The sequence below is a fragment of the Dermacentor albipictus genome, chromosome 1 (assembly GCF_038994185.2).
Source record: "Dermacentor albipictus isolate Rhodes 1998 colony chromosome 1, USDA_Dalb.pri_finalv2, whole genome shotgun sequence".
Lineage (NCBI taxonomy): Eukaryota > Metazoa > Arthropoda > Arachnida > Ixodida > Ixodidae > Dermacentor > Dermacentor albipictus.
In genome coordinates this window covers 239,827,293-239,839,717 of record NC_091821.1, presented here as the reverse complement: position 1 = coordinate 239,839,717, position 12,425 = coordinate 239,827,293, and the positions used below count along the sequence as shown (strand labels likewise).

The 12,425-nt window shown below is 45.5% G+C and overlaps 1 protein-coding gene across 1 annotated transcript in view; it reads right to left on the bottom strand.

Moving 5' to 3' along the window:
- LOC135901568 (uncharacterized) overlaps positions 1–12,425 on the bottom strand; it is a 1,085,637-nt gene that overhangs the window by 270,300 nt on the left and 802,912 nt on the right. Inside the window, exon 12 of the mRNA XM_070531118.1 lies at positions 2,392–2,508. Within this exon, the coding sequence (XP_070387219.1) occupies positions 2,392–2,508 (117 nt within the window). The remainder of the gene's footprint in view (positions 1–2,391; positions 2,509–12,425) is intronic.

Genomic DNA, 12,425 nt, shown 5'->3' with positions numbered 1-12,425 from the left:
AAGTCCACTGCAGGACCAAGACCTCTTCTTCCGATCTCCAATTACCCTTGTGCCGCGTCAAACGATTCCATCTAGTGCCTGCGAATTTCTTAATTTCATCACCTCACCTAGTCTTTCGCCGTCCTCGACTGCGTTTTCCTTCTTCTTGGCACCCAAACTGTCACCCTAACGGTCCCCCGGTTATCTAACCTACGCATATATGACCTGCCCAGCTCCATTTCCTTGTCTTAATGTCAACTAGAACATCTGCTATGTCCGTGTGCATGCTCTCTGATCCACAGCGCTCTCTTCCTGTCTATTAACGTTACGCCTATCATTCTTCGTTCCATCGCTCCTTGCGCGGTCCATAACTTGTTTTCGAGCTTCTTTGTCAGTCTCCAAGTTTCTGCCCTATAAGTTACCACCGCTAGAATGCACTGATCATACGCCTTCATTTTTAGTGATAATGGTAAGCTTTCAGTAAGGATCTGACTATGTCTGCCGTATGCGCTCCAAACCAATTTTAGTCTACTGTAAATTTCCTTCTCATGATCAGGATCCCCTGTGAGTAATTGACCTAGGTAAACGTAACCCTTCATAGGTTCTAGAAGCTGACTGGCGATCGTGAACTCTTGTTTCCTTGGCAAGCTATTGATCATTATCTTCGTCTTCTGCATATTAATCTTCAACCCCACTCTTACACTCTCTCTGTTAAGGTCCTGCATCATTTGTTGTAACAAGTCCCTAGTATTGCTGGATAGGACAATGTCATCTGCAAACCGAAGGTTGCTGAGATATTCGCCGTCAATCCTTACTTCTAAGCCGTCCCAATTTGATAGCTTGAATACTTCTTCCAAGCACGCCGTCAATAGCATTGAGAAATTTCTCCTTGTCTGGGTCTTTTCTTAATAGGTATCTTCCTACTTTTCTTGTGGATAATTAGGAGAGATGGGCGTATTTGTATACGTTTCGTGTTCAAGCATTATTTATTCTGTAAACGCGCTTTTCTTGCTTTCGTCCCCTTTTTTGTTTTGCGCGTTACGCCAAGTGGTAAAGTGGTTGCCCTTCTGAAACTGCTTTTTGATAAAGCATATTCAACTAGCGATAGTTGGAATTTACTGAACTGTAACGTTCGAAGCTTTACGAAATGTTAAAAAAAAAAAAACGAGAACCATGCATGGCTGGCCGGAATTGGCAGATGAGGCGGCACACGGCATGTTTAAGTTTGTGCACTATATTTTGCAGCGAATACGAGGCAAGCGCCCACGCCACGATGATACAGCTAGCGACGGTGTGGCAGAAGTGGCGCGATTGACGAAAGAAAACCTTTACCAGGGCAATACAACTTCCGCTTTAAAAATATTCCGCCGATTTAGGTATGAAATCCAAACAGAACGTGTTCAGATCGGATATATATAAATTATATAAATATATATATATATATATATATATATATATATATATATATATATATATATATATATATATATATATATATATATATATATATATATATATATATATATAATCTCTAACCACCTGTCTTCATAAGGGGGACGCGTACCTCACAAATGCGGTATAACGCTGATCCAGCCTTGGTCGCCATTATTAAGCACATTTAATTAGCTTTCAATTATTGGAGATGTATTGCATAAATTCGGACTCGTTATTTTCGTTGTGCTCTTTACTTTTGTCCCACTATATGTGCGCCGAAAGTGACACGAAACAGATTATTACGATGAAGCTCATCGCGTTCGCTTTATACCCCCGAAATCGCCGTTTATAATGCAGTCGTCTGTCGCCTTGCATTCACATCCTGTAGCAGAACGTTTTTTGAGATAGACTCAATGTATAACACGTTGCGATGCAAGCAGAAATCACTATTCTTAACGATTATCTCTCGATTCTATGTAGTGGCAATAAAGTTAGCGTACGATTTTCCCACGAAGATTTTTCCTCCTTTTTTTATAACGGTGTCTTGGTATGGAGTTGGACGCTGGCGGTACTGGTTGCTACTAATGGCAGCACACGGGTCACCCGAAATCTGACAGAAAGAGTGGCCGACGCCAGTCAGCAGAAATTTCCATTTACTTCTTGGGCTATAGTTGGTTGGTATCTACGGAAAACATTATTAGAAACATTATAGAAACATTATTAGGCTCGAAATGAAGACCAAGAAGGTAAGAAACAGCTAGACGTGTTTCTAACCCTGTCGAATGTGAAACCGTTTAGCGCGAAGATAACGAGCTCGCATTTCTAACGCCACCTTCTTCTTTACGTAAATGAAGTACTTGGAAGTAAGCGTTTGTCTGGTCTACGTGCTTTCAACTCCGTGTTCGTCACCATTTTGCACTAATTAATTTTTGCTGTGAAATCCGCGACCTGCCGTTTTAGTGTTAATTCTGGACTTACCCATGTGGAATGCGAAGTGGTGCAGCATGGTACAGCGACGACATGGAGGCGAGGTCGATGGTGGAGGGGGTCAGAGCTCTTGGTTGCCGCGCTCATGGCCATCGGGGAGTAGATTATCTGAAACGTTGGAATGGGTTGACGCTCGAATTACAACGCCGATTTCGTGACAAGTGAAGTTTAAAACCAGTGTGTGTGTGTGTGTGTGTGTGTGTGTGCGCGCGTATATATGTATGTATGTATATATATAACGTCGAATAAACTTCGCCTACACGTTGTGCTTTCGTATTTGTATGGTACTGTTCTACATATACCTATATATGGTAGACAAGAAGATAACATCCTCAGTTGAACTAAGAGGAAACAAGGCAAGTGGGAAACAAAACAAAGGTTGCGAAATGGCTGTGTTGAGCATCATCATCCCAAAACAGTGATATAATCGCAATCTGTTATATACGTATACAAGGTGCCTCAGCTAAGATGGGCCAAGTCAGGCTCAGCTCTGGAAAAAAAAAAAAAGACAGGACTAACTGCGTTTTGTCAGTAGAAGTCTTCCGCTAACTTACGCATTTTTGTGAGTGCGTTTAATAGCCTAATTGCCCGATGCTATTTAGCAAAAGAATAATACATACTGGTTTAATTGTGCAAATGAGTGCAACATTGTGCGTCGCATTCGAAAAGATCATGTGCAGTAGTTTTCTCCTGGCTACATTTCTCTTTGGTATTATTTCCACGTATAAAAAATTTTGGCTTGCGTGCATGATAGATGGTCATTATTGTTTGGACAGCGATGCGTCCCAAATGGTGTAGACTGTTTTTTTATGTGTGGAATTACGTAAGAAATGTAAAGTGAGTGCACGCCACAGCAACGCTCTGAGAGGGTAGAACACGGCGTAAAACAATTAAATTTCAGCCGCTTTACATGCCGAAACCAGGATATGATTATGAGCCACGTCGTAGTGAGGGGCTCCCGAATAATTTTCATCGCGTGGGGTTCTTTAACGTGCACCCAATGCCCTGCATACAAGGGCGTTCTTGGAGTGCGCCGCCATCGGAATACGGTCGCCGTAGCCGGGATAAACGAGGCGTTGTTGAAACTGTTGGTCGCGTAGGTGGCAGCTACAGTAAAACACTAGCGCCACAATTTAAGCGAAGCGTGTCATATTAGGAGAGTTACGGACGACTACAAGTTACTCTCCTCCCTATAGACATGCTTTTTCTCCTCAAATCGTTCGCCGTGTTATCGGCGTTACGCTCTGCCTTTAATGGCTCTGCGTCATGATATGACGTCGGGTGGTGTACGGTTGTCGTGGAGGCAGCGCATGAAGCCTCTCCGACCTCTCCGCTAGCCCCCTAGCCATCCATCCCCCGCGAAAGTTATCCAAGCAGCGTACGTTGCGATCGGTTTGTCGCAGCGCCGAGCGTGTGCGGTATTCCGGTAGCTGCCGGCGAGCTGGGCCTTCTGGCGAATGGGCGGAAGCGTATACTAAAGCCCCTCCAAACTATACTACCGCTGCGATGAAGGGACTTTAGCGAGAACGTGTACGGCCTGAGTGGTGCAGGCACCTGGTAGCTCAGAGAGAGACCGGCCAAACACAGAGCTAGTATTGCGGTTACTAACTGCAAACCATTTTAAACATTTAAAAAGACAACGCGTTCACAATTACGCTCCTGCAGAAAATTTACACCAGCAGTTGAGTACGCTCGGATACCTCCGAGATCGCGCGAAACCGCGGCACGAGCCGGCCAACCCAATCCGGTGCGCTCACACAACAGAGCCGCGGAACCAAGAGAGAACGGAAGATCACATAGTTTCGATTTCAAGGGCCGAACGTGCCTCCGTATACTTGCGCGCTTCTGGCACTGTGCCAAGCTTTGTCGGCCGTATACTTCGACGAGATTCCCGACAATATGAGCCAGCCAAGTGGAAAGCGGAAGGGAAAGACCGTCACCTAGGAACATAAACACGCTATCGTAACGGCTGCCGCGTCAGGTGCTAAAAAAAGTCGCGTGTAGCACATGTCAGAAAATCTTTTGCCGTTTTATTGAATTTTCATCTCATACGTGGCTGCGTAGCGGTTCAGCGGGCCGCGGAGCCGTAGTCTTCTTTGCGTGTTTAAATGTTGCGTATGCCGTTTAGTATATACTGTAGTAAACGGAAATAGTCGGTATAACGAATTAATGGATATAACAGAATTCCTGCTTCCCCTTCAACTTCGTTATAACGAGGTTCGAATGTATAAATGTTTTAAGCAGGCCCGGTGCAAAGCTGCTGAGCATAAGGTCGCGAGTTGGATTTCTGGCCTGGTCGATTATTTCACGAGGGTGCTTAAACTAGAGAACTGCGCGGGCTCGGGCCTACCCGAAAATCCGGGCCGGGCTTTCGCGGCAGGCTCGGGCGAAGCCCGGGCTTGAAGCTTGGGGCTTCGGGTTGGCCCCGGATTTGAGGCAGCGGCACCTGCCCCCCCCTACTCGTGCCACCACTCCTCACACACATTGCTAAAGCACCGCCAAATCAAACTAGAGACTTGACAGCTATTCGGCGGTCAACGTTTTGCTGCCTTTTTCACTCCTTTGGACGGCGGTATTCATCAGCATCTCCTGGGGTGTGAAGGCAAGTTTTCACATCGATTCGGTACCCGCGCGATTAACTCGACATGCGTTCAATTGTCACCATCTATTACACCTGCGATACACTAGTGGTGCAGGTCGAGGCATTTCTCCTTTGTGCCTCTCTCACTTTCTGTCACCATCTATTACAACGGTCACGCGCGTCGCTATTGCTTCGTTAGTTCAACCTTTGTTTAGACTGATTCAGGCACCAGGAGAGGGATTGGGTTCGTAGTCAGCTGGCCTGCATGCTCGTGGAGCGAGTTGCGGTCGGAGACAACGCCATTTGTGTTTAACTTTTCCTTTTGCTTTATTGTTTCCTCGAGTGACGGCTCGCCGCGACGCTGACATATATCATTGGAACTATAATCTCGTGATATGGGTTAGATAAGGTGCAAAATAAAGTCATGCGAAACAGCGTCCATGTTCAAACCCTGCAATAACCGTTAAACCCACAAGGAATATAAAGTATAGGGTTCGACGGAAGCCCACCTGGTCGGGATGAAGCATGAAACAATAAAACGACGGACACCGACCAAAAGAAGTACTAAAAAGGAATAAATCTAAGAGACGTTTCGGCTTCCCTACGGAAGCCTTGTTCCCAATGGGTTGGAGGAAAGTTCACGGAATCTTATGCATACTTCAGAACGTGACGTAAGCAGCGCGTGCACGACGGGGGGGGGGGGGGGAGGAGGGTTTATAATCATGGGGTTTTACGTGCCAAAACCACTTTCTGATTATGAGGCACGCCGTAGTGGGGTATACTCCGGATATTTCGACCACCTGGGGTTCTTTAACGTGCACCTAAATCTACGTACACGGGTGTTTTCGCATTTCGCCCCCATCAAAATGTGGCCGCCCTGGCCGGGATTCGATCCCGCGACCACGTGCTCAGCAGCCCAACATCATAGCCACTGAGCAACCACGGCGGGCAAAAAAAAAAGGGTGCCATCAGTAATCGGTGTTCCCAGGTGGGGGGAGGGTACCCTCACTTCGATTGAGCGTGTGACATGTTTTCTGTATCTCCAATGATTCCAGATGCAGCCGCGATTTCAGGTTTCTTTCTCAGCCGATAACACTCGAGCAATCCCAGTCGATCTTGTGGCCCGTTGCATCTGTGTTCTGGGCAAGGGCATTCGAATGTGTTCGTCATGAAGTATACATAAGCTTCCGTGAACTTTCCTTCAACCCATTGTGAACAAGGCTTCCGTAGGGAAGCCGAAACGCTTTTTAGATTTAATCTTTTTTAGTACTTCTTTTGATCAGTGTCCGTCGTTTTATTGCTCCATAAGGAATATGAATGCCATCTGTTACCTCGTTTGGTTTTTCCGTAATTGTACAGCACTTTTCATGCAAAACTGGCAGCTGGAAACAAGAGTCGCTACGCCGCCAGAAGTGCAGAATGATTCCCTGTGTTTTGAATGACGCATCTACCGTTATCAGTCTAATCGCCTGACGTAGCCACTTCATAGCTATGCTTCTGAGGGTGTTTTTCTAATGGCGCATTCTATAGGGCGAGCAGGAGCACTCGAAAGCGTCTCGAATGGGGTCTCGAGAGTAGCTGCATTTCAATGGACGAACAGGAGGAGGAGCGCTGTGATCGAATTACAGAAGAGGAACAGTTTGGCGACGCCGACAGCACCGCAGTAGAAGTTCGAGCGGCCCCCGCGCGAAAAGCGGAGTGCGAAGGAAGTCACATGACACAAACACGTCTTACTATATTATTTTTGTTGTGTTTCCATCGTTTTGGTTCAGTGTGCGGCGGCAATGGCAGCTGAGCAAGGAAGTTCGCACGATAATCGTCGCAGAAAGGTAAACAATCTGGTCACGTGCTACACTTTCATCCTCGCGCATGTTTTCGGACCGCATGGAGCAAGCAATCGCGCTCTCGCTGACCTACTGCTCAGCTCCTCACTGCCCTTTGCCTCCGCTCTCGGTCCGCGAATAACAGTGACGGGCGCCAGTGTGAGCTCCGCGAGATGTTGACAGGACGGACTGCATCTATCGCATCGTTCTATCGCCATGGCAACTTCGGACATTGGTGCCTGGAAAACACCCAAGCACCATATTCCCCGAGTTCTATTTTTTTTTTTTTTGGTGGGTGGGGGGGGGGGGGGGGCTTGGTGGGGGCGCCTTCTGCGAGCGCCAGCAACAATGAAGTGCTCCTCTTGAGAAACGAGCATCACAGTATTAAGTACCCAATGTGTGCAAGGTGTTCGCAGGCTTTCGGAAGAAAACGAGGGAAGGTGACGGACGAAAACTTTGTGAAGCAGTTAGCGAAAATAAACACCTTAAGCGCTGCAATGAGGGCACTGAAGAGAGGCAGGTATGCTCGAATCGTTCTATTTTCTGTGCAATAATATATGCGCAATAATAATCAGAGTAGCGATTTGAGAAGCAGCGTCAGAACAATCGATGACATTTTAGCAATTGCTCAGTTACTTTCGCCAATTACATTTCTAATGAAGTAATTCTAATGCGTTACTTTTTTTTTTTCAGAGCGTGTACAAGCCTGCAGGTCGATATCAAAAGGAGTGAGAGAACAAGGCATTCAGCTTCCTCGTTGCCTCTGATATCAAGACGTGATGGAATCCAATGGTCAGCAACGGACGCTCCGATATCACAGGCGGTGCCTGTGTACGTGAATGCAGCGCACGAGAGGACTTCCTGGGTTTCCTTTCATAAAGCGACTGCGAGATTCACGGGAGCCGCAGAAAATAAAAACGCTGCTGCCAGAAGACTCAGCCCATTTGCAGCAGTGTTGGAACGAAAAAAAAAAAAACTTTTCTTCCACTTTTTCTTTTCTTTTTCTAGCGAAGGAGACGGGATCTGCGGATGTTTGCATCCTGCTCGCAGCTGCGATACAGCTTGGACGTTTGCGCAAAATGTGAACTGTGACGCACCTTCAAAAAAACCATCTCAAATCTCAATCGCCAATGCATATTCCCATCTCTGAAAGGCTTATGCATCTCGCACATTAATCAGAATCAACGAATAGCAACGAAAATGTAGGCAAACTGTCTGGGTTACTACGAGAAGACCGCTATAGCAGTTTGGGCTTGGCTCCAACGACCGTGAAGTCGAACGTACGACGCAGGCGAAACCAATCAGCTGAGCATAACATTGATTGATTGACTGATTTTTGTCAGGAAGGCCACGCGTGCCTCATCGTGTAGAGGAAAGCAACGGAACGGAGCATTAAATGAAGCAAATACAAGATTGACGAAGGTTATCGTGGGACAGTATTTAAACGTGAAGTGTCGTAAAGAAAATTTGGGCAATGCTTTGCGGGCGGGACTAGGGAAGAGATATGGGAGTACCCCTCGTATACGTAGCACTAAATAATTCTCTTAGAAAACACGCCCACAAACACGTCCTATTATGGCCTCCAAGACCTTCGCCTAGCGCTGGGCATATCGAAGCAACGTATTTGGCTGTTTTCTTCTTTCGTGTCAAAGATTGAGCGCTCACTAGATTTTGGGGGTGGGGGGGGGGGGGGAGAAATATGCGCTATTGTAAAGTCACACATCCGAAAGCGTGCCGTCACGAGTGAGCATGGGTGGTTTATGGTGCTGTGCAAAGTCACTGTATCTGTTCTCGTGTTGCTTAATTTCTGTTTTCACTGTACGCCGCTATTATGACAATAATTAAAAATTTTTCAATTGCTCACGAGAACAGCAAATACTAATTTCGAAGCATCAAATTATGAGTAACGTGGGAGTGATGAGTCGTCTGCTTGAGCAGACGACACGTGCGGTAATGATCACTGGGACGAGCACGCAAAAGCGTGTGGCGTTCGGGGTTATGCTTTATTCATATACACATCAGTGCAGCGAGGTTTATACGCCAGTTACACGCCGAAGTGAACGCCTCCGTGTTTCTTTATCGCAAATACATCAGCGATGAATGCGTGTAGCGCACCCTTGTGGCGAAACGCTCTCGGGAGACGTACTTTAATTACCACGTGATGGGCATTCAATCACCGTGAACCACCTTTGTGTTTAAGTATCTGATAATAAACTCTAGATAATACCCTTTACCGACATTTTACAACTACTTCAACGCGACAATGCGCTGACTACAATGGCGCATAACTAAAAGATCTGGCCACACGTCAAAACAACGCCTTCCACTTGATTAGAGAGTTCCGAAAAAAGTGACATGACGTACCAGTGCATTACAAAAGATGTTCCAGGGTGACTCCAGTGCAAAAACGAGTTACTAAAAATTGTGCTTCATGCTAATTCTACGTTATTCACCTTCTTCTTGTGACTACGCGTTAAAGAAGCAGAGTTTAGTTTGTAATTACAATGAAAAAGAAAAAATGGTTGCTACCTTTCAATAAATTATGCTGCATTTTACTGCGTATGATTACACGCAACCGAAGGCGGTAAGGTTACACCCGACAAGCAGTTTTAATGATGAGCACTACCTTCATGCCATTAGTTCTTAATTAGAATTTAAAAACAAAAGCTGCTGCTAATGCGTAAAACAATTAATCTTGTGAATAATTAGGCACAGCGTTGCCAAATTTTTGAGTAAATGTTAAATGTTGCCAGACTTTTTAAGAAAGAACTTGTAGTTTTAAAGTTACATTGAATTATAAAAAAAGAGCAGCACTTATTCTTAAAACAAAAAAATAGCAATAATAAAAATAAGAAGGTTTAAAATTACACGAGTTTTTCGATTTTTCTTTTTTAGCGGTTGTTGCTCAAATTTAGCAAGACTACATTGTGGCCAGATTTTTATGTCAATGCAACTAACACCTCATTCGATTTCAAATGTATCTGTGCGAGTAAATTGTTGTGTAGCTATCAGGTGTTTTTCCGCACAAGAAAGTGAATTTTCTCACACTCTATTACTCCCATTGTTAATAGCTGCTTGTGTCTTTCGTCTAAATTTGATAGCAAGAGAGCTACATTTTTAGTAAAACGGTGATAGGCGTCGCAATTCACGACATTTTCACGAAATGAACCAAAATTGTATTTCTAATGTGCACATAAAAGCAACCCAAAATTGTGCAATGGCAGTTTTACAGAAGCTTACGGTTGCTTGGGAAACGTCACGCGAAGAGCGCGAAATTCAATTGGTGGCGTTGCTAATGAACGCCACGGAAAGGTTTCCGTCCTTGAAATATTATCCTGTCTATCTCATCACAAAAACATTTTTGCGCACGTACGTGTGAAAAATTGTCATGAATGACACAACCGGCAAGAGAAAGGGTGCTACGGGACAGCAAACAAATCGAGGACGGATGAGTTTTGGTAGTGCGCTGTGGTTAGGGAATTTGCAGCCAGAGTCGGCTGATCGCACAAGACCATACTTGGAGATCGTTGGGCTGCGATGTTCGTGCTGCAATGTACAGATACTGACCTGCAGTGTACAGTGCTAATGATGACGCCGCGCTGGGCCATTGAGATCATACGTAGACTATATTATACATACATTATAGCAAATTAGTTCTATTTATATTTCTTTCATCAACACACATTATAAAGGCAAGTTCTTTTTTTTCTCTTGTTTATCGAGCTCCTTGCGCAAATGAAACCTACATATCCGATTAGAGGTGAAATACGTTTCGACCAAGCAGGTACATTGGGTTTGCCACTGTTCCTGCTGTGTCTCCGAAAGGCGACTGTATAGGAAAGAACCCTCACCAACGAGAGAAAGCAACCAGTGAAATATAAAACACAAAGTATTCCAACAAAGAACGGAATAAGCTATCACGTTTTCACTGGTACGTATCCAGGCAGTCTGCACAGTGGACAGACAAGGCAAGGTCGAGTAAATTGATTATTTCGGCGACGCTTGACTGAGATATGGCTATATGCGAAGGGTCTTACGAAATGCTACTTTGCGGGAGGGAATCTGAAAGTGCACAGTCAAGGCGGTGGAAATATTGCGAGAATTATAGTACTGTTGCTCAACGAAGGGCGGAGACGCTGCCTGAAGATATCCTTGCCTTAATAACGAAACCAAACCGCCGCACAAGAGCAGATAATTAAAGCTCAGATAATTAAATGTAAGCTATATGAGAGAAGAAAGAAAAAGGTAAGGTGCAGGTATGTAAGGTGAAAGAAGCATGTGTAGAAGCTCCAATTATCTTCGTAATGTCGAAAAGACGCCACGCTGTAGCAGACGACGTTCGCAACATCAAGCAGCGCCACAGCAGATATGAACGTATAATCAAGGTCAAGGGCAAACTGGTTTATTGGTTACTTTTTTATTGTAAAATAAGTATGACACACTGAGATATAGGTTTTAGAAGAGAGGAGAAAAGTGCTTCTCTAACCTCGTTCAAAACACAACACATAAGCAAATGATCTTATTAACGCTTGTCGCGCCACCTATCGGCCTTTAAACAAAGGTTTGAAAGCACTTAGCATGCACAACGTAAGGCTACGTCTCGCGACCATAACTCGTATCACCAATAGCCACCCGATGGAAGCACAAGCGCTGTTACGGTTTGCATTTCCGCAGAAGTGATTCGTAAAGTTTTCTTGCACTGCTTCACTAAGTATAAATATTTACTGTTTTGTGGCGCCCTCATAACGTAAAGATTGTGAAAATGTACAGTGCTGGATATCGAGGCTGACTGGGGTACGTGAAGGTTCGGTCATTGAAATGTTTTAATTCAACGGTAAATAAACCGAAAGTCGCGGGATACAAGGGAAGTTACCACAAAATGGAATGACCACAGAAGAAACAGCGCTAGAACGAGCCGACAGAGACGCTTTGTGACGATAGGAAGGGTGTGCGCAAGTTCGGTGTTCAGAGCGTCTGCAACTTCAGCTACGATGGACACGCAGCGAATCATGTGAGACATATACACAAATAAGCGCACGCTTTCTCTTACTAAGTTAAACCAACATCTCCAACAGAAAGTTATGTTTAAACCTCGTTGCTGCATGCGTCAGTAGGTGTCTTGCGCAAGCAGCTTTGTTTAATTGTCTGTTTGGGTAGATTCCTCGTTGGTGTTCCTCGCGCGGGCGCGGTAGCACTGCAGAAGCGTTGCGGGGTGCTTTTCTCGTCTCGCGACGTTAGATTGCATTTTTTACCAATACAGCTCCAGGAAGGCACATGTAACCGGCAAACAGACCACAGGAGAGCACCTGAGACTAGGCGTGGCAGGAACTTAGGCGCATCCATGGAGCAGTGGGGGGAATCAAAGCTGGAAGTAGGGCGGTCCGTGGGTTGGGGCCGCCGAGGCCGGAGCGTGCCAGGGGGTGTTGTTATAAAAATTGGCTGTCAGCGATAGAGAAAAGCCAATCTTATACTACCCCGGCACGCTCCAGCGTCGGCGAGCTCCAACCCAAGGAGCAGTCCGGGTTCTAGCTTTGGTTCTCCCGTTGCCGCTTTGGTGTCCTGGAGGCGCCGCCAATAATGCGAGATAATGACACGTTGTTACATCTAGCACATAGAAAGTA